Source organism: Podarcis liolepis (genome assembly GCF_965112155.1).
Source record: "Podarcis liolepis genome assembly, chromosome: 1".
Classification (NCBI taxonomy): Eukaryota; Metazoa; Chordata; class Lepidosauria; order Squamata; family Lacertidae; genus Podarcis; species Podarcis liolepis.
Window position 1 is genome coordinate 114,978,331 of NC_139554.1, and position 23,638 is coordinate 115,001,968.

At 42.6% G+C, this 23,638-nt stretch overlaps 1 protein-coding gene across 1 annotated transcript in view; it reads right to left on the bottom strand.

The window, feature by feature from the left end:
* MTX2 (metaxin 2) overlaps positions 1-23,638 on the bottom strand; it is a 39,939-nt gene that overhangs the window by 12,692 nt on the left and 3,609 nt on the right. Inside the window, exons 2-3 of the mRNA XM_083497381.1 lie at positions 10,965-11,012; positions 9,810-9,856 (exon numbers count right to left, since the gene is read on the bottom strand). Of these exons, the coding sequence (XP_083353507.1) occupies positions 9,810-9,856; positions 10,965-11,012 (95 nt within the window). The remainder of the gene's footprint in view (positions 1-9,809; positions 9,857-10,964; positions 11,013-23,638) is intronic.

Here is a 23,638-nt window from a genome sequence, read left to right on the forward strand (position 1 = left end):
AACACTTGTATATACTGTTTTGGTCATCTGCTTTGAGCATAATCCGGAGGAGCAGCATGCAAATAAATTGTTGGCGACGATTATATTCCCTTTCTCTATACCATACTGAAAATGAGAATATTTTTACATGAAGTGTGTTTTTGCTTACTGTCTTTCATTTATTGTTTCATACTTTGTTTTATTTCCTGGTTCAGAAGTAATGATTCCTGCAGCTTTAAAATGAATGAATGAGAACACAACCAGTGCAAACACTGCTACTTTTAGCTATCCTTCCAGGCTTAAATCTATTTGCAAATAATTGTGATTTTATTTTCTATCCAACTCTACCCGCAAACTAAATGGCAGCCCACTATGCATTTAAACGTATGAAGCATGGAGAAATGTGCTCTTTCCCCACCACCACCAGTGGTCAAGCATGAAGAATGCTCAGCCTATAGGATAGGAAGGTGACGTGCACCTGTGTCCCATAACATTACTCAGCTGAGCTGCCTAAAGGCTAGATCCTGGCTCCACAAATGGATTAGAATCATTAAGATCTGAAACTGTGGATTGGGGAACCCTGGACTGTGAGAAATCTTTTTGGCCTCTTCTAGCCACATCTGAAGCAAAGTCCTGTCTAGGTTACGCCATGTGGATCAAATCCCAGAGAGGGCTCTTTTGCCACAATAGAAAACTAAAGGTAAAGGTAAAGGGACCCCTGACCATTAGGTCCAGTCGTGGCCGACTCTGGGTTTGCGGCGCTCATCTCACTTTATTGGCCGAGGGAGCCGGCGTACAGCTTCTGGGTCATGTGGCCAGCATGACTAAGCCACTTCTGGCGAACCAGAGCAGCGCACGGAAACACCGTTTACTTTCCCGCCGGAGCGGTACCTATTTATCTACTTGCACTTTGACGTGCTTTTGAACTGCTAGGTTGGCAGGAGCAGGGACTGAGCAACGGGAGCTCACCCCATGGCAGGGATTCGAACCGCCAACCTTCTGATCAGCAAGTTCTAGGCTCTGTGGTTTAACCGACAGCGCCACCTGCGTTAGGGAGACACAAATGGAGAGAAAGGTGGCAGTGAAGCACTTTGGCTAAACCACCCTTTGTGCCCTGGCCATAGATTCATGCACAGTAGCAAAGCATAAGGATCTCCACAAACATTCAAACATGTGTTGGGCAATGATAGGAGAGAATGTGCCCCTAAAGCAGTGATGGTCAAACTCGGCCCTCCAGCTGTTTTTGGACTACAACTCCCATCATCCCTAGCTAACAGGACCAGTGGTCAGGGATGATGGGAATTGTAGTCCCAAAACAGCTGGAGGACAGAGTTTGACCATCACTGCCCTAAAGGAACAAGGGTACATGGGATGCCCATGTACCAAACTGTTTTGGGTTTTTTTAAGCTGCACATTATTGATCTTACAAATATATTGAAACAGATTCAAGTTAAATCACAATGAGTAATATTTTAAACGCGGCTCCAGAATATGCCAGCGTGACAGGGGAGAAAAAAAGGGGATTTGCTTTTTCCTCTTGTTCTCTTCCATGAAAAGCACAACAAAGGGGGAGCTGGGTAATGACAACTGAGGGATTATTCTCCAATTTATCTGGGGTGGAAAAGCGTGTCTGGAAAAAAAAAAACCCTGGACAAATGTACGAAATATTCCAGCTTTCCTATCAAGCAGTAGCAGACCCTGTAAAGTGAAAAGTCTGTCTGCAATTATAAATGAAAACTGTTCAGTATCGTACTTGGAGTGACAGATTATATTCCTAATCCAGTTATGGTAATAGCCACATTTGTAGTTTAACATAAATTAAGAGCTTAATTGTATTTGTGACTACTTTAAACAAAGTAACAAATTCCTTTGTACCTGTAAATGTAATTTATTGCAAAGCCAGGTTCATTTTCCAAAACAATCTATTTTACACTGCACTGGAATGCTGCTATAATGGTATAATGTAATTCCTGCTGCAGAATGTGAGAAGGGTGGACTCACTGGTAACACAGAGGAGGGTTTGAAGATAAATGAAGATGCTATTCATTCAGGGGTAATTTCATCTTAGAACCATATGAAAGATGTTTCGCTCAGACACAGTGGATGCCTGGCTAGGGATTTCAGTCTATTTTCAGCTACAATGTAATGTTGTTAAATCGATTATGTTGATACTGTATTTCTAATCATGAAGAATTCCAGCTATTATTCTGGTTAAAGAATAGATTGTCAGGCTTTCATTATACTGCTCAGACCCTCTCTCCTTCTCTCTCTCTCCATGGTGAAGAGCAACAAGCACAGTTTCAGGTCACAAAGTTGAAATTATAAATTCACATTTCAAGTCACAAATCAGTAAAATCAAGACCAGGTTGCCTGCAGAGTTGTCTTTTTTTCCTGCATAGTAATATATAAAACAGTCTTCTTTTTCATTGTTAACAAAAAGCAAGCTGCTGACCTTCAAATGCGTCCTGAGACTTCCTCTTACACGGCAACATTTTCCTCAATCATGTTTCTGTTTCAGGGGAACAGGGACATCCATTCCTACTCCCTCAACTCTGGGAAACAATGCAGTTTGGAACACTGCGTAGAATACGGTTGTGCCAATATCATGGTCTCCTATTGGCTAGTGCCCATGCCATCCTGTTGCAATGACTTAGTAATGTTATGGCCCATATTTGAGAGGACTGGGGTGGCAGGTGACTTACACAGCTGATTAGAAGGGCCTCTCAGCTGGCTAGTGGCAGGGTGACAGACAGTGGAACCTCATGTTACGCACCATCCTCCTTGCAAACACTGCAGGTTACAAGCTTTGCTAACCCGGACGTAGATGCCCCTTGTTGCGAACATTGCCCCGGGATGCGAGCGGAAGTCGCACACCGACAGCGCAGAAGCGGGAGGCACCATTAGCAAAAGCATGCCTCATGTTACGAGCGGTTTCGGCTTGAGAACGGACCTCCAGAACAAATTAAGTTAATAACCGGAGGTACCACTGTACTCGGAAACATCTCTATTTGCTGCACGGCCAGTTGCAAATTATCTCAGGTAGAAGGGGCTACAAGGCCTGTGGGATGTGACTGCCTGTGCTAGGTGAGACTCACTATAAGGAAGCCCCTGACAAGAGATCGCTCCCTTCAAATCCATACACACTGCCCAGGCTTGCACCCCAGGGAAGTCACTTCGGTGCTGCTAACACAGCAGTTTGACTTCACCCCCGGGGGCCCACTCCATTGTCCCTCAATGGAGGTTTGGCAGATAGATGCCAACAATGTTATTACAGAGTGTTCCTAGTTCATGGTGCAAAAAAATACAAAAAGGTTGTATCCAATTAAATTCTACTCAGAAACAGGTCCAATAATTTTAATCGTGTAAATTAGCCACGTCCATTAATTTCAGTGCTTCTACTCTGAGTATGACTAACATTGGATCCAACCCACAGAAAGCGAAGTGACAAGAGCCTGACTTCTCCAGTGTTTAAAAACCCCTGCACTTTGGCAAGAAAAATAGAGGCTGGGAATTATTTTTCAAGATGCTCCTCTACCCTTGATTTCAAGCAGGAAAAACATATGGAAAAAGAACAGCTGAAACAATACTAATAGTGCAATGTCTACTCAGAAGCCAGCCCAGCTGATTAGGATTGCAGCCTAAAACTTTCACACTATCAAGCATATCCCATTTTTTAAACAGCAAGAAATCAGAATGAGGGAAAAAACCACCTAAAGTAGACTCATGCAGCCTTCCTTAACTGTTAGCTATTCACATAGTAAGGTAGAAGTGGATCATATTGAATTGGTACTAAATATATTCACCCTCACATACAAAGAAACAGCTTCTAAATGGAAGCTATTCCAAATTCAACACATTTAATTGGTGTCACCCCCCTTTTTTGCAATTTCTCATATTCAATAGTGATAAAATTGAACTTTGGTAGTAAATGAATGGTATCTGGGGCCTATATCAAACCACTATTGTGAATTCTACTGAAGCTGGCTTTCAACTTAAATCTTCTGGCGGGTAGGAATAAAAAAACAGAGCGGAATGGTTAACTTTGGGTAACTTTGGACTCAGTATGAAATGGCTGTGGCTTTTGCTATTGAGCTAGCTCAAAGTTTGGACCACAAGGACTAATATGCCTGCAATAGAGTTATGGGTAGAATATGAGCTTTTGCAATCCTGGATCATTTAAACTCCAGTATTTGGATGTAAGGTAAAGGTAAAAGGTAGAGGACTCCTGGACGGTTAAGTCCTGTCAAAGGTGACTATGGCGTTGTGGCACTCATCTCACTTTCAGGCCAAGGAAGCTGGCATTTGTCCACAGACAGCTTTCTGGGTCATGTGACCAGCATGACTAAACCGCTTCTGTCGCAACGGAACACAGTGATGGAAACCAGAGTGCACGGAAATGCCATTTACTTTCCTGCCACAGTGGTACCTATTTATCTACTTGCACTTGCATGCTTTCGAACTGCTAGGTTGGCAGGAGCAGGGACGAAACAACGGGAGATCACGCCGTCGCGGATATTCGAACCACCGACCTTCTGATTGGCAAGCCCAAGAAGCTCAATGGTTTAGACCACAGCGTCACCTGCATCCCAGTATTTGAACGTACAGCATTTCCGCCCCCGCCCCTGCCGCCATTCACTCTAAAGTGCAACAGAACTTATTTACCTTTGTAGTGAAACTCACAAATTAACAGACACACGCACTCAGAGAAAGAGACAAGGGTTAAAACACCACAGATTAATCAACATCCTGAGACCCTTTCAGATGCTCAGGTGTACAGTGGTACCTCAGGTTAAGTACTTAATTCGTTCCAGAGGTCTGGTCTTAATCTGAAACTGTTCTTAACCTGAAGCACCACTTTAGCTAATGGGGCCTCCTGCTGCTGCCACGCCGCCGGAGCACAATTTCTGTTCTCCTCCTGAAGCAAAGTTCTTAACCCGAGGTAATATTTCTGGGTTAGCGGAGTCTGTAACCTGAAGCGTATGTAACCTGAAGCGTATGTAACCCGAGGTACCACTGTATAGGTGCCTTGCAGATGTATGACAAAACGTGTCCAGGGGTGGGGAGACAAAGCCTGCCACTCTCTTCCTAAATAGTTTCAGAAACTCCCTCCTTCCAAATGTCCGAAAGGGGCTCTTGTTATAAATGATGACCTTCCCAAAAAGGTGGCCTCCAGATGTTATTGGACCGCAGCTCCCAGAATCCCTGACAACTGATCCTCCTTGCTGGGGATCCATGGATACCCAGGAGACATCAGGAGCCATTCCGGTGCCCAAGCATCTTAACTTGATCACTGGCTGATAGCCAGGTGAGAAATGCGCCTTGGCACCTGGCAGTTTTTGTATGGCCTGGCCATATATCAAGCAGCTCCACAAGAAACACATTCCACATTATGGGTGGTACGCAGGTGGCGCTGTGGGTTAAACCACAGAGCCTAGGACTTGCCGATCAGAAGGCCGGCGGTTCAAATCCCTGCGATGGGGTGAGCTCCCATTGTTCGGTCCCAGCTCCTGCCAACCTAGCAGTTCGAAAGCACGTCAAAGTGCAAGTAGATAAATAGGTACCGCTCTGGCGGGAAGGTAAGCGGCGTTTCCGTGTGCTGCTCTGGTTCGCCAGAAGCGGCTTAGTCATGCTGGCCACATGACCCGGAAACTGTACGCTGGCTCCCTCAGCCAATAAAGCGAGATGAGCGCCGCAACCCCAGAGTCGGCCACAACTGAACCTTTACCTTTTTACCGCAACTAAGTTTCACATCAATCTAACCAAGATGTAAGAAGAATGTTTTGTTCTGTGAACCGCCCTGATATATAGGGTGGTATATAAATTCAGTAAACAATAATTACCATTGTCTCCACCACAACATGCAAGTCTGGACATCAGAAAGAGATAACCAGACTGATATTTTCATTAGTCATTGCTTAAAAATAGCTAGTAAACTAACTTTAACAGATTGGAGCAATATTGTTATTTAGAAAAAATAAGTATTTTTTTTTTAAAGGAATCAGCAGTGTATTCTTAATACAGATTCTTAAAACAGATACCATCCCCTTACATCAAAGAAAATTGTTCCATAAAGTTTAAAATCAGATATCTGTTGAAATCATATTTATAGTCATGGCTACTATCAGCTGTCAGACCAAAGAATATTGAAGATAAAGAAGTTCTTTTAATATATTATGGTTAATTTATCATCTAAGTGACATGTGTAGAACAACAAAATGGAAATAATCAAACAATATACTCCTTCGGGAGGGGGGACCTTGTTTTAAAAAGATTATTATGCTGATGAAGGTAATTATTAACACTTGCTCTATATACACATGTGTATTCCAAAAACTATAATATAGGGTTTAAAACTTTTAATGGTGTAATCTACTTCTTTATCCAAGGGTTAGCTAAAATGATTATATATTACACCAATATTTGCTTATCAAAATAACAGCACTTTCCACATTAGTGGAAATCAATATTATTAACGACAATTGCACCCCATAATTGGGGGTGCTTGTGATCAGTGTCACCCATCAAAATTAGTATTATTTATGTACTTTATTCACTTCCCCCATCTAACACCCCTTTTTTAATTAAAAGGTGAAAAACTCTTTTTAAAAAGATTGCAGCATAGTTTTACTAACATGTAAATTTCTTGCTTTTTTCAAACATTTCTCTGAATGTGACTTTTTACATTTTGGGCTTTATTGTTATGTATTGCTTTTAATAAACCTTTACATCTTTGTATGCTTTCTGATAAGCACAATCCTGTACATGTTTACTCACAAGTAACTCCCGTTCAGACACAGTAGGTCATATTCCCAAGTACATGTGCCTAGGATTCCTGCCTCTGTGGGATTTACTTCTGAGTAGTCATGTATAGGATTGTGCTGTAAATCTCACTTAGTTCTTATTTAATTGTGCTAGATCAATGTCCAGTGAGTGGACCTATTAAAATCAATAAATAGACTTTCAAGTCCATTGACTTCATGAAGTCTACTCTTGAGTATGACTAAGGCTGGCTATCACCCTCGGTTTTTGGTCTTTTTTACATTTCACGTAGTTTGCTTACGTTTTAAGAGTGTCATTTTAATACAGGACATTGAAACATTTCAAAACGATTATGAACTTTGTTTTTTCAACACTGCAAACAGTTACGTCACTGTTCCCTCCCCCCCCATTTATAAACGAGAAAAGATAAAACAAAACACCTTTTTAACAGTGCTGTTCAGCTCTGAAGACACTACTATTATTATTATTTATTGAATTTATACACCACCCTATACACAGAGGTTTCAGGGTGGTTCACATCTGTTTGTTTCAAATTCCAAGTACAGTGGTACCTCGGAAGTCAAATGGAATCCGTTCCGGAAGTCCGTTCAACTTCCAAAATGTTCGGAAGCCAAGGCGAGGCTTCCGATTGGCTGCAGCCAATTGATTGAAGCTCCTGCAGCCAATCGGAAGCCGCGAAAGCTGCAAAAGCCGCATTGGACATTCGAGTTCCAAAGAACATTCGCAAACACTCATTTCCGCGTTTGCGGCGTTCGGGAGCCAAAACGTTCGAGTCGCAAGACGTTCGGCAACCAAGGTACGACTGTAGTACAATTCCGAGTAGTATTAAGTTTGTATCTGCCCTCTATGGTACATAAAATATCCTTTTTCACTTCGACTTTGGCTCAGTTTGCATGCAATGCTAACCCAAACCACTTCTTCAGCAAATGCTTATGGAAAAACTGGGCATCCAACCCAATTTTAATTCTGAATAAGGCACCAGAGGCTGCTAGTTCTTGCATATAAACTTTTACAGAGTACAAGGGTTTAATTTTGTATACAAATACTCCTCTGACTGCAAAAGCATGAACTTGGGTGGGTCAGCTATAAAATATAGCAGAGGATAAATATCCAAATGACATCAGTGGGAAGCCTACAGGTATGGAAGGGTACAGTGGTACCTCGGGTTACATACACTTCAGGTTACATACGCTTCAGGTTACAGACTCCGCTAACCCAGAAATAATACATCGGGTTAAGAACTTTGCTTCAGGATGAGAACAGAAATCGTGCTCCGGCAGCAGCAGGAGGCCCCATTAGCTAAAGTGGTGCTTCAAGTTAAGAACAGTTTCAGGTTAAGAACGGACCTCCGGAATGAATTAAGTACTTAACCCGAGGTACCACTGTATATGGATATATTATTGTCTATTTATCTCCTTGCACACACATCCCAAAGCAATGGACAGAGGGCAATAAAAACAGCTAAAAATAGTTTAAAACTATACGCAAAATAGCAGCAGATTTAAAAAAACCACACACCAATAGTAAACAGGCACTCATAGCAGAGACCTATTCATCCAGCTAGGAAGGCTGGGGTTAGTGGGTGCCTGTTGTATTTTGGCAGAAATATTCCACAAAACAAGGTTGGGCGAAATATTCCTGCATTGCAGATGGTTGGACTAGATCAGGGGTACGCGACCTAAGGCCCGTGGGCCGGATGCAGCCCAATCGCCTTCTCAATCCGGCCCGTGAATGGTGTGGGAATCAGCGTGTTTTTACATGAGTAGAATGTGTGCTTCTATTTAAAATGCATCTCTGGGTTATTTGTGGGGCATAGGAATTCGTTCATTTCCCCCCCCCAAAAAAAAATATAGTCCGGCCCACCACATGGTCTGAGGGACGGTGGACTGGCCCACAGCTGAAAAAGATTGCTGACCCTGGACTAGATGATCCTTGGGGTCCCTTCCAACTCTACAATTCTATGAGTCTATGAGGGGCAGCTACAGTTAAGGCCCTGCTTTGAGTCAGTGCAGATTGCAAGACATCTAATGCTGTACCCGTACGGTTCTGGATAAAATACATGAGCTCATCCTGTGTCAGGGACAATATTGCCGCTTGCTACCTTGTGTCCTGCTGCTCCTCTCTCAAAAACTACGTCTTGTCATGGATCATTGGCCCAAATGTCACTGACAATGCCTAAGGTGGGGACAGCGGTCCCGTTTGGATGCCATGATGAGCCCTAAACCATGGCTTGCCGTGACAGAATGGCATCTGAGTTCATGCTACCCAATCATCCATCAGCGCGTTCCTCCCCCTAATGCAAGAGGAAGCAGCAAACCATGCGCCAGGACTTAATGCGATGCACAGTGATTGTGACATTTCTTTTCAAAGAAACCGCAATCTGAATCCAAGGTTTGTTCTTGGCTTCCGGGTCATAGCACACTTGGAGAGAAACAAACCACAAGGGCTGGTTCGGACCTCATGGAACGCCAAGGCTTGTGGTTTGTTATTTCTACTCATGCTACACAATCACGGTGGGAACAATTCGGAAGCATGCTACTCTTTCACAGTAAGCCCTGGTTTGTGGCTTACCACGTTGTCTAGACGCAGCTGAAGTGCGATAAAATATTTTGCTTCACATTTTTGCTACGCCTCCAGAGAGAAAAGAGCATTGCCTGTGTACATCCAACGGGAACACAATACAGTGCTACCTCAGGTTAAGTACTTCTGGAGGTCCGTTCTTAACCTGAAACCGTTCTTAACCTGAAGCACCACTTTAGCTAATGGGGCCTCCTCCTGCTGCTGCCGCGCCGCCGGAGCACAATTTCTGTTCTCATCCTGAAGCAAAGTTCTTAACCTGAAGCACTATTTCTGGGTTAGCGGAGTCTGTAACCTGAAGCATATGTAACCTGAAGCATATGTAACCTGAGGTAACCACTGTACAACACAACGGTGCAAAAGTCCTTTTCATTTCAGTAGGGCATGCATTAATGAAATGTTCAGTGGATGGGGCCAGTTGTTCTCGGCTACATTAACACGTGCCAAGTAGGAAAGTAGAACAATGCTTTTACCTGAACAGCAAGACAAGCAGCATTATCAGAAAGCAAAACTTGTTCGTCTGTAAAATAAATAAATAAAGTGCAGGACAATTATTGGAAATAATGACTCCTTCCCCAATGGATAATTGCAGATCATTTGGGGGTGCAAAAATAAATGGTGTACAAACATAAGGAGACAAACTGATTTAACACGAATCACATGCCCCATTACATTAATGTAGCTTTAGGAAGCCTGTGGTCTCAGAAATATTTCCTTTAGCTCTGCCCTGCAATTTATCGTATGGTCCCAACAGTTAAAATCCCTAACCGATATGTGTGTGTGTCTGAGTGTGTGTGTGTGTGTGTGTGTGTGAGAGAGAGAGAGAGAGAGAGAGAGAGAGAGAGAGAGAGAGTAAGTTCTTGTGTGTGCACATGCCTTGGGCTTTTTCTTTTTAAAAAATAAAATAAATGGGCAATTATTCATTTCCTAATAGAAATAAAAACAAACAACTTCATAATTCCTCTTGCTAAAAAGTAAAAGCATACAGAAATCTATATATATATTAAAAAACCAGCTTGCAGTTAATATTGCGCACTGTGTCTAGGTCTGTCACACAAAAGAAAGATGACAAGTACACAGCAATAAAAATCCCATGCTTAGAAGACTAGGGCTGCTACCTATTAGTCTTCATTACTTTGCAGTCTTCTGACAACTGTAGCAGGCTGCTGAGCCCCAAATGGGGGCCATAATGTGATCTGATGATATATGAAGAGCTGCTAAAGGGAGCCTGAACCATCCTAGCCTATACATTTTAACAGTTCCATTTTACCGGGAGCCCACTTTACCACAAGACTTCAAAAATCTGCTGCCTCAGCTATTGGCGCAGTAAATCTGCCAACTGGGCCTGCAAACCACATCATTTTACACTGCCTACAGCAGCCAATATAATGAGTCAATAATAAACCAAGGACCTTATAAGGCCATGAATAGCTGGCTTATATTGGCAGGTACAAGTTTAGCAAAAACCTATGGCCGGACGACCACCACAAAGGATGCTCGTTTTAACAAGGTTCTTTCTCCCCACTTACCCCCTCCTTTTGCACCCGCCAGGCTCCAGTTAATTACATCGCTGCATATTTAATGAAGCCCCCCCCCCGTTAAGTGCAAAAAATAAATAAAGTACTCACCTTTCAGCGGCTGATACAATGCTGCGTTCTGAGGCCAAGGTTCTGCAGCTGCAGAAGGAGAAAGAAAACAATTGGATTCATTCAGAATTTTAAAAAGCCAAAATGAGCATTAGTCATTAGGGGTTTTTATTATTAAAAACAAAAACAAAAAAACACCAGAACCCTCTCTGTTTAGATCAGGCTTCCTCAACCTCGGCCCTCCAGATGTTTTGAGACTACAATTCCCATCATCCCTGACCACTGGTCCTGCTAGCTAGGGATGATGGGAGTTGTAGTCCAAAAACAGCAGGAGACCCAAGTCTGGGAAACCCTGTCCTAGACAGGTGAGGAGTCAAGATCTGCACCTTAACAAACATTTTCCAATATAACCACCATAACATGCCCATTATACGATACACATCAAATCGCGCATCTGCCAAACCATTAGAGTACGTTACTGCTATAATAGATTTATATACCACTTTGGGGCCCAAGCAGTGAACAGAAGAAGAAAGATACAATGGGTGGTATCCAGCTAAAAAGATCCATTAGTACAAGGGTTTCCATCTGCACCACAGAACTTCTCCTCCCTATCCTCAACCACTTTTGGGGATTCCCCCAATCATCCAGAGCAGATTTGGAAAGGTGTGGGGCAGGAAAGAGGAGAGGGAAAGTTGCCTTTCGCAAGCAGAAATCCTTGCACTTGTTTAGCTGGATACTGACTATTACAAGTATGTTAAACACAATAAATCAATCAAAACAATATAAAATAGCAAAACCACAAAATACCTACCAATCACGACAACATGTGGTCATGAGCTTCTCTACCCTCCCACTAGAGGTAAGCCCATCTACATCCAATTGCCCTAACCCCTTTATTCTCCTTTCTACAAACAGCTTCAGAAGAGGGATTGACTTCCAATATGCCAGCAGGACAAAATGGTTAAGATTCCACCCTTCTCTGACCCTGTCAGTTACCAGCTCCCCACCCAGCTGATGCCATTCGAATTTAAAAACAACAACAACAACAACAATCCTGCAAAAGTTAGGCACATTTAAGCCAAATTCAGTTTCGACCTCAATGAAGTGGAAAAGGCCTGGCAAACTAGCGCTGCAAAATTAAAACCCAGATAATATAAAGATGAAGCCTAGATAAAATGGCAAACAGGTTACTGCCGAAGATGACATGTTTTAGAAGAGTTAATCAAATTGATATTGACAATGGTTGAGAAAAGGATGAAGGGGGGGGGAGCGTCAAAATACACACTTTTGAATGAAACACCATCAAGCGTTAAAGAAACAGAAGAATATGCTTAAGGAGGATGCATTCATGAGCAGGGGGAGTACACCTTCTGAAGGTGCCAAAATATTTTTAACAGGCTCGCGCCTTTCAAGTGAAGCAGGAGGAGAATAACATTTGAAGAACAACTGACAACTTGGGAGTGGAAGAAAAGTTTAGTGTGTGCTTTGCTTTGCTGTTGTTTTTTTAAACCAGCTTTACTTTAAAAAGTTGTCCAGAAAGCTAAACACATATGGAGCCATTCATAAAGATAAGATTCACATGAAATACGGTATATGTGGGAGGAACATCACGGGAGGTGCGTTTACAGGACTAAACTAAAACTGTCAAGCTCCCTTGTTGTTTCTGCTGTTGCCGGGATGTGTAATGTACACTGTTGATATATTTGCTATTAAGCTGCTGTCTCATTATTCCTGTTATGATGAAATTGCTCCTCCGATTGTTGATTTTGAGATGTGTTGCTGTTTTCTTTCTGGTAAGCCACTTTTAGCACGTTCATTTGTTTATTGTTTGTCTGTGTGTGTGCAGAAAGGCGACTTAAAGATAAAATTATGTTGAAATGACTTAACCAATAAAAACTGTGGGAGTGGGGAAAGATGCCTTTTTAGAACCCACCGTGAAAAGCAGTTACGTACAACATTTCTTCGCTATGCTATATTAAAAGGGGAAACAAGGAAGTATAAATTGTCTTTACTCTTGAGAATTTGCGTCTCACCAATTCATCATGCACCATACGAATGCATATCACTGAACAACTGATCAGCAGTACTGATATGCTAGCATTGCCAGCCGCCGTACACTTTGCAGTGTGTGGTTAAAAGGCATGGTGGCCTGATTCCCCGAATTGCACACTGAACTAATCCGCATTCAAATGCGTTGTCTATGAGTAAAAATTAAGATACTGTTCAATTTAGCTGCTTCAGATACCACTTGGCTGGATACACAGGATACAAATCATTTTCATATATAAAATAAACTTTAAATGATTGGCTCAACTTAATCACCACAACTAATGCTTTTGCTGCAGTCAGAAACATTACTCTCTACATGACCCAGAAACCAGAATACTAACAAAACCACTCTAGTGTATAATTATTTGCCCCTTCCACTTTTTGCAATATACTAACCTGTCTTTTCAGAAAAGTTGGATGGGACCGTAAAGCATCTAGTATCGCAAATGCAACCTGACCTTTAATATTAAATACATTCACACACATCTGTAACTCTATGTGCCTGGAAAAAAAACCTAATCATATCCAAGTGTTATAGCGAAACTTTCTTTCGTTACAACATTTATTACTTTAACACCAAAGCTTGCACCCTGGAGAAATAAATTCTGGAGATGAGAGAGGCAACACAAAAGATTTCTACGGAGTACTGAACAGGAAAAATTAGTTTTAGAAGCTTGTTTTTAATAAGTACAGTTAATAATAATATAAACAATTCCTGTGCCCCTTGAAAGAGGAGAGGTTGGGGGATCCTTCTGAACAGCATGGGAGTCATGGAAGGGAAAATCAACTGAAATCTTTTCCTTCCCCCTTCCTTGGGAAGCCTCTACAGGATCCCTGTTTTCACCATGAACGGAAGGTCTATGTCTCTTGTCTATGGAAGGACCACTCTAGATTCCACCCATACAAATAGATAGCATAATTGAGTTGCCAGTCCATAAAGCTGATGGAAGTATTAATGCATTCAGAAGATTTTCATGACCAGTTTTTAGAATAGCCTCTGAGGGTCAGGATTAAACAGAAGAAGCATAGAGAAACTTCAGCGAATTCCATCATTATTTTTCTTCTGGGAGGGGGTTGCTTTTGTTGCCCATTCTGAGCTTCTGGAAGGGGGGGTTGGCTATAAACCCAAATAAAAGCAATCAATTCATTTTAAATGAAGGACAGCTCACCAGTATTACTCATGCTTTTTCTGATCTTTGGATTTAAGGCAATAGCCTCCAAATTAGCGAGAGCAAGAAAAACAATGAGAACTGTGAAGAGGTGGGAGGTATCTTAACAAGAGAGGGGAAAATGTGCACACAACATTTTTTAATATACAGCATGACTCTTGCCTTGCGAACAATAGGTGAAGGCATAATTTGTAGAATAATAGGCACTAATATTACACGCTGCTTCAGTTCTGTCATATTTCCAATCCATCAGGTTGATTAATGTTATAATAAGTCCACACAAACTTATCATTTGTCTAATAATGAAGTCAAACCAAGTTTATCCTTCAGCAACTAGATTCTTTCGGTCTTTAGCTGTTATTTGCCCATCTCGCCTAAATCACACTAATGCCAGGGGAAGGGAGGGGAAGGGTGAAAGCCAAGCACATGACTGGTGACTCAAGAAATGAAAACTGGTTTTAGTTTGAAGGGGGAAGCGTCAAGAATGACTTGCAATGATGCTCATTGCTCCAAGCAATGAGAAGCTTCAGGAGTAGTGCTGGCTTGGATATGGATTCATCTGGAAGACTGGAGACTTAGAGCATTTTGGTTTTATTCACAAATGTAAAGATTGAACGTAGATCTCCAGAGAGACACCTCAGCACCTCAGTAAGCTTTGCAGCATTTCACCAAGGTCCTTCCTTTTCCTGTTTCCAACACAAAAACATGTCTATTTTTCCCAAACATGCATACCTGATGCAAGCACAATATTCTTGTTATTTTGCCCGTACAGATTGCCTGCTTTGCAGCATGAAGGTGGACAACACATGAAACTTTGACCTCCGGCCATCCTAGCTAGTAGAAATTAAGACCTGAGAGAAAAGAAGTCCTTTGCTAGCAAAACATATCAATGCCTTATTCACAGGAGAGAGGAGAACTTTATGGACTGATCTGTGTGATCTTTCTCCACAGATAGGAAGTCTGGGTTGGCATCCATCTGTCTCGGGAGACAATGGAGGAGTGCACGTTTGTTGGGTGAAATCAAACCTTTGGAGAGTTACAGCACCTGCTGTGGCTGTAGAGACCAATATAGGGGAGACATGTTTTGTTGCAGCTGGGGCAGATGAAGGCATCTAGTTGTGCTGCTGCAGATGCTCCATGCCATTTCTTCTCTCTGCACTCCTTGTGACGTTAACAGATATGAGAGGGGAAATAGTTAACCAGGTTGCCCAGCCAGGACCCAGGGGGGTGGAGTCAGTGGGACTATAAAACCAGTTCTGGGAGGAGTTTGAGGAGGAGTTGGTTGGGAGTTGTGGGTGGGTAGTTGGTTGGATTTAGTGGGTTGGCTGGTTGGGAAAGGCAGTTGGTAATAAAGAGATAGTTAGGGCAGTGGGTTCTTGAGTGTGGGGAGGTAGAAGAGATAGAGAGAGGTATATAAGACTAAGAAAGTAAAGAGCAACAACATTTGGAATGCCTTAAAAGTTTTGTTTGTGTCTGAAATAAAATACACTCTTCTTTATTAATTGAGAAGCTGACTGAGACTGAAGTGATTTTACCAGGGGGAATCTGGTTGGTGGCAGTGGTTTAGTGGTGTACGGGTCAATAGTCCGTGAGACGACCGGGGGCGCCGTACGAACGCCACACTCCTCCCACCAGTCATTCCTCCTCTGGTCACTGCTATGGGAACGCAACTTAGATTGTCTGTCTCGAGGCATTGCAGTTGTCTGCAAGGAATTCCCACATGGCAGGGCTGATGTTGCCAGCCTTCATGTCACTATGTAGACATAGTGCCGGGCTGGTCTGCCAACAGGCCTGGTGCCTGAAGGCAACTCCCCATAGAGCACATCCTTGGGGAACCTGCCATCTTCCATTCTGCGGACATGACCGAGCCAGCGTGGACATCGTGGGAATGTGAGCTTGGGAGAGCACATCTTTGTCCTGCCATATGATGCCCCAAATCATCCAGGCACAGTGCATGTGGAAGGCATTGAGGCGTCGCTCCTGGCGGTTGTAAGTTGCCCACAACTCACTTAGGGCAACATGCTCAACGCACAAGCCTGGTAAACCTTCGTCTTGGTATTGATCATTGGCATCACGTTCGCCCATACCCTTTCAACGAGGCAAGCCATTGCTGTAGCTGCCTTGCCAATACGCTTGTGTAGCTCAGCATCAGCTAGGAAGACTTAGAGCACAATCCATACCCAAAATCAGTCAGGAAGAGCAAGTTTGGAATGGACAGATATTGGGCTGTCCTCGGTGAGCTTGGACCACACCAACAATACATCTTCATCCTGGCTCAGCCAGGGATCGCCCAGCATAACTTTCACAACCCAACTGAGTAGGGGTCATGCTGGGTCAGCAGGCGGCACTTGTACCAGCAGGACTTACATTGGCAGGGATGTGGAACCTGTGGAACATCTCCAGATGTTCCTAGACCACAACTGTCGTCACCAGTGGCCATTAGAGATGGCCATATCTGCAACAACTGTGAGGGTTTTTCAATCAAACAGTGTGTAAATTTTATGAAATAAATAAATGATAATAATAATTATTATTTAGCAATGCTGGAGGTTGGAGTCCAACAATGTCTGGAAGGCTATGGATTCCGCAGGAGATTTTTTTAAAAAATGACCTGTTTCCTAGAAAGATGCATAGGCAAATCTACCACCTGTTTGCTATCCTTTAAAAATAGAAAAGTTAATTTTAAACCATAACTCTACTGCCTCACAGGCACATGAAAATGCTGATAATTTTAAACTAGCCTTTATTACTTCAATAAGCCTCCAGTCAGTTTGGAACAACAGTTAAAAAGAACTCTCATCCATTAGGAGAGATCAATAAAGAATGCACAAATACATCCCTTTATGAATTAGCTGCCTCATCATCGTCATCCAACGTAAATACCTATATGAAGGCACGATCAATTTCAAGATGTACTCAGACCTTTCGCCAGAAAGGGTCAAGAAAACAAGTTCATTGAGATGGAGATTCAAAGGCTCTTAAAAATGTAGCAAACCCCTCCCCCACACATACACTTTATTTTGAAAATGAAAAATATTCCTGGGTTCAGAAGTAGGTGAACACATCTATCATCTTTCCTCGCCCTAACTGAGGCTGCAACCCTATACACACTTAGAGAGAGTAAGTGCCACTGAACTTTACTTCTGAGTAATTACCGAGAATAGCACAGTAAATCAGTTGCTAGCCCAATGACAAATTCTAGTTAAAATCCATAGTTTGGATCCAAAGGTAGCTTCCCACATAAGAAAGGAGAACTTAAGCTCATGGAAGTACATCTTTCACAAACAATTTTTTTTACATTTTTCACTCAACAAAATCCCAAAATGCTATTCTGCTTGCAGAGCATAATACAGAACCTATCTATTAGAATGTTCCTCTCGTGCAAGAATTTGCAAACGGAAGCAGCAGAAATTTCCCTCCTGCTCAGTTCTCTGGATGCAACCCCATGCCCAAAACTCAACTGGGATCATGGTACAGTGGTACCTCGGGTTAAGAATTTAATTCGTTCTGGAGGTCCGTTCTTAACCTGAAACTGTTCTTAACCTGAGGTACCACTTTAGCTAATGGGGCCTCCTGCTGCCGCCGCCACACGATTTCTGTTCTCATCCTGAAGCAAAGTTCTTAACCCGAGGTACTATTTCTGGGTTAGCGGAGTCTGTAACCTGAAGTGTCTGTAACCTGAAGCATCTGTAACCCGAGGTACCACTGTACAAGAAAAAACATGGCACAGGATTCAGAGTTCACCTTCTGCAGATAGAATGGGAAGGCTTTTGATACAGGTGAGGACTGTACAGGTGAGCAGACAGAGGCAATGCGACTTTTGTAGGTTCCCCCTCCACCTGCAACCCCCAGTGCCACCAAAGGCCTGAAAGTCATTCAACCCTCTATGACACTGGGGGATGCAGGGGTAGGGGAAACTAGCAAAAAGTAACCTCCCATCCCACTAGCAGGGGCATCCTCTGAATGCAACTGCCCTTGGGGTGCTCTCATTGACAGGAGTGAATTCTGGATCCAACACATGGCCTTTAAAAAAAAACAATGGGTAACAACCTGGTCGCCTACTCGACAAGATAAGTGTTCAATTATTCTTAAGAGTATTCCAGTTATTCTTAAGAGTATTCCACTGGCTTGCATGAGTTTGTTTTCTTTGCTTTTTCCCTCTCCTCATAAACCCAAGTGCCAGTTTGTTAATATACGTCTGATAACATAATTCCAAAAGCAGAGTACAGTCGTACCTCGGAAGTCCGTTTGACTTCCAAAATGGTCAGAAACCCAAGCACGGCTTCTGATTGGCTGCAGGAAGCTCCTGCAGCCAATCGGAAGCCGCGGAAGCCCCGTCGGATGTTTGAGTTCCAAAGAACGTTCACAAACCAGAACACTCACTTCCAGGTTTGCGGCGTTCAGGAGCCAAAATGTTCAAATACCAAGGCTTTCAGGATCCAAGGTACGACTGTACTTGCTTATATGCTGCTGTCAGGTATCTGATATTATGGCCCAGTATGCAGCTCAAGATGTGCTCTTCATACTGCCAGTTGCCCTCTTGGACAGATATAGGGAGGGTACCTGGCTCTATAGGCTATAATCCGGCTTGCAATTCTACTTGCCTTCCTATGCTGTGCTGTTGATCATTCTGCAACTCGGGCTTTGGGTTGGGCAATATATAATATGCCACACAAAACCAGTTTGAACCCCATACTGTGATATTGGTTTCATAATTTTTAACCTGGTAACACATCATGAATCATGACACATGTTAAGGTTGGCCTAAATATCACTCAAAACCAGTTTGAAGTCTATATTATGATATCAGTTTCTCATTTTTGACCTGGCAACATATACCGTATTTTTCGCCCTATAGGACGCACCGTCCCATAAGGCGCACCTAGTTTTTTGGGGGGGAAATAAAGGGGGGAAATTATTTTTCCCCCAGGCGCGGGGCTGGGACGGGGGAGGCCTGAGCTTCCCCCGACCCCAGCCCCCAAACAGGCAGCTCTCTGCAAGCCGTGGGAGCCCAGCACTGGCTCTCGCTGCTTGTGGAGAGGTCCGCGAAGCCTGGACGCGCTGATCTCAGCGCGCGCAGGCTTCGGCATGCAGGCAACTCTCCGCAAGCAGCGGGAGCGCTCCCGCTGCTTGCGGAGAGGTCCGCGAAGCCTGGAGAGCGAGAGGGATCAGTGCGCACCGACCCCTCTCGCTCTCCAGGCTTCAGCAAAAGCCTGCATTCGCCCCATAGGATGCACACACATTTCCCCTTCATTTTTGGAGGGGAAAAAGTGTGTCCTATAGGGCGAAAAATACGGTATGTGTTTGTGTGTGTGCGCGCGCTATGCAAAAATCACAATGCAGGAAAAACTGTGAAGCCAGCCAGCGCCTCTACACAGCTCCATCCTTATTTCAGACATCATGGTATATCAGTATATCACAAAGCTTAGCTGGTGATATATCACAATGTTGAAAAACATATATCGCCCAGCCCTACTGTTCAGCTCTACATAGTTCCATACTTATTTCAGACAGTCATGGTATATGTTTAGCTGGTGATATATCATGATGTGGAAAACCAGATATTACTCAGCCCTATTTGGGTTACAATCCTACAAAAGTTCAAGAGAGGAAGCCCCACTAAACTCCATAGGATTTAGTTCTGTGTAGGCATGTATAGGGTTAAACCACAGAGCCTAGGACTTGCTGATCAGAAGGTCGGCGGTTCGAGTCCCCGCGACGGGGTGAGCTCCCGTTGCTCAGTCCCTGCTCCTGCCAACCTAGCAGTTCAAAAGAACCTCAAAGTGCAAGTAGATAAATAGGTACCACTCCAGCGGAAAGGTAAACGGTGTTTCCGCGCGCTGCTCTGGTTCGCCAGAAGCGGCTTTGTCATGCTGGCCACATGACCCGGACACTGTATGCTGGCTCCCTCGGCCAATAAAGCGAGATGAGCGCCGCAACCCCAGTCGGTCACGACTGGACCTAATGGTCAGGGGTCCCTTTACCTTTACCTTTTAGGCATGTATAGGATTGTACAGTTAACAGACTGTTAATAGACAGTTAATAGCAAACCTCCACCAAATGATGGGTATGTACTGCAGCGTATATCACAGAGGTACTCTCAAATTTTGAGTATGGTTTGTGACAGACACTTGCCAAAGCTTTGTTCAAGGTAGGCTGCCTTTACTGAATCTGAAGAATTGGATTATCAATGAAAACCCATTTCAGCCTTGGAGAAGTTATATAAATTACAAACGTTGGAAATGCAACTTACATAACTGGTTAAATGAAAAGGTTTCCAACATATCTGTGTATTTGAGGGATTGCCTTTTATATCCAAATTTTCTCAACACTTTGGTCGCAGACATTGTACAACATGTCAATTTAATACTGTGTTTTTTTAGTTTAACATAGGCACATTTGTTATCCTGTCTGCTTTGTTACTTGAAGCCTTATTGGAGAGAGGTAGCTTTTTGTCTACAAAAGCACTTTGTGTGGCATTCTACATATTTATTATGAGTGCAATCAGGGTTCAACCTCATACATCAAAATTACATGTAAGAGATTTATTTTTAAACAACTCTGTGATGCTCGGAAGGTGAACGTCTGGCAAATATAAGGGATCAGCCAGCATGCAGTGAATGTCTGGCTTTTGTTTTCATTTTAAGTCATTTCTCACAGTATAAGATTAGAAAGGAAATCTCTCAACTTTGGTAAATAAATATGTCCCTCTTCCCCACCCACTGCAGCAACCACAGAAAAGAAAATCCCCTCATTTTCTTTTTCATTTACCAAGAGCGAATGAGAGCTTAGGAAAATTCTCTCTTCTTTGCATCCACTAATCTATCACATCTGCAACAGTTTTTTTTCTGGCCTAACACTATCGAGCTGATATTTCAGCAAAGTTGCCGCTTTAAGAAAGATTAAGGTCTGATACCATCTGAAAACCAAGATGTTCACTTTCCAAGTGGCATGGGAAATTCATTTTCTTATCCTGAGAGTGATACATATACGATTAATCTCTATAAATCGTCACGTGTCTATGGGAGAACAGGTTACACTAGACGTCTCCACAAAACAGAACACGGCACTGCCTTGTGTGACAACCAGTTTGAAATAAAGGCATACGATTACCATTTATAACATTACAGAGGAAAATACGTTGCTTCCCTGGTGTGAGAAAGCAGTGTTGTGCTGATCCGCAGCTAAAACCCGTAAGATTTTGCAGAAAGAAACGCAAGCAAATGATTTCTTCATTACCCAGTCAACATAATCGCGAAAAGCCTCTTATCACTTCATAAATGATTTGGTCATCATTTTATATTTAATCATTAGTGCATTAGAGCAACAGACTCTGCTCAGCATGTTCAAACAAACGCAACTTCCCAAGTGGAGGGGGCAATGTTTTAGAAAACTAACATTCTCTGTGCTTTTAAAGGAGTCCAGATGAACAAGCATGAAAAGCAAAGCTATTAAGACCGGGAGAGACTGTATACACTTTCTCCAGAGACGATGAAGGCCATTAAAGAAGGGGGGGCGGGGAGTCAACATCCAGACAAAAGTCATGACCCAATGTTGGGCCAAGAAAAATCTCCTAAATACATTTCAAAAAATTAAAATATAATATAATCACCCTAGAGCAGTTTTAATGCACATGCAGTGAAGATCAATGTTTTATAGCTGCTATATCACCACAGCAGTTTCAGTTAATTGGAACTGCATGACAAAGTGATTGTTTTCACGAACAGGACCTTCTATTACTAGCCAATCAAATTTCATTTTTATTACCGATATAAAAACTTTCTCAATTATGACTGTACCACCATGCATACAAAATAAGGGACCTGGTATTACAGAAAACAGAGAAACAGAAAATAAATCCATTATCCTTTTAAGAGGTACTTATTCAGATTCTCATTTATTTCTATTCCTGAATGACATCTGTGTGAACACTAAAGCCCCATTGGGTTAGAGTGATGAATGCATGAACTTCAACTATTGTAATTATTATTATTATTATTATTATTATTATTATTATTATTTATACCCCGCCCATCTGGCTGGGTTTCCCCAGCCACTCTGGGTGGCTTCCAACAAAAGATTAAAATACAATAATTCATCAAATATTAAAAACTTCCCTAAACAGGGCTACCTTCAGATGTTCAATGCAGTATATATGAAGGAGTACTGAAGGTGTACTGGATATTCAATTCTTTTATTACATTTGTATCCTGCCTTTCCTTCAAAGGAGCACAGCAGCGTAGTGTATACAAGGTATACAAGGTTCTTCTCATCTTCTCACCCACGCCCATTATATTCTCACAACAAAAGGCCTTACGCCAGGATAGCTCAATCAGTAGAGCATGAGACTCTCAGTTTAAGGGTTGTGAGTTTGAGCCCAACGTTGGGGGAAATGTTCCTGCATTGCAGGGAGCTAGACTAAACAACCCTCGTGGTCACTTCCAACTGTACAATTCTATGATCCTGACACACCTTTGGAGGAAGGTCAAGCAAAGAAAAAGGGACTTATCTAAGGCCATCCAGAGAGCCTTATGGCTCAGCAAAAGTTTGAACCACTGTATCTATAACCAATATTACAGATTGGCTCTTCTATTTTTCATTCCACTCACTTCTGAAACACTAGATTATGACGGGCCATATGGTGAACATGTCCTTGCAGTGCAACAGGATTTTGCAGATTTATGTAACAATCCAGGAGATGGTCTTCCGGAAGATTTGGTGGGATCCATTTTAATCTTCTAACAGTAGGTATCAACAGCAGAAGGATTATTATTTTGCTGATATTTCCAAAGTATCCAAAACATTCATCAGCTTCTAAGCAAAGCAACTGCCTTGCATTGTGCTGAGTACCTTACAAGAAAAGAATTTACAAACATTTAACAGAAATAGTCACTTATTCTAAGGTAAGGCAATTTCCTGAGCAGTGGCAATAACTTTCCAGTGGACTGCTATCATATATGCAATTACCCAAAGCCTGGGCCAACTAAGTTCCCTTCACATCACTGCACTACATTGTAAATTACAAAACTAACCAAACTACCTATTTAAGTATTTATCCATGTATTTCATGGGAATCAACTATATGTTTTAGCAAGTTGTTTGATCGTATGCAGTTGGAGACCCAAGCTCAAGGAGCAGTTCTTCTATGTTTGGATACAGTTGGATGCCATTTTGAATTAAGATGGTGGACTGAACCTTCAAAACTGCCCTCAACTTTTGGATTCTTAAAATTATTGAGCAAAGCCAGGTACATGGTTGCTAGTATTTAATGAGTCTTATTAATCCAGGGAACTATTGGCCGATTATGAATGTATTAACAACCAGAGCCAGCCCAAGACATTTTTGCACCTGAGGCGAACCACAAAATGGCACAACCAGCCCCACCAGGAAAGAAGGGGTGAGTGACAATCTAGATCAGGAATAAGGGCGGAATAAAAATATACATTGGGAACTGCTGCTCTTGTGGTTCCTGCTGCCTGAGGCGGTCCCCTCACC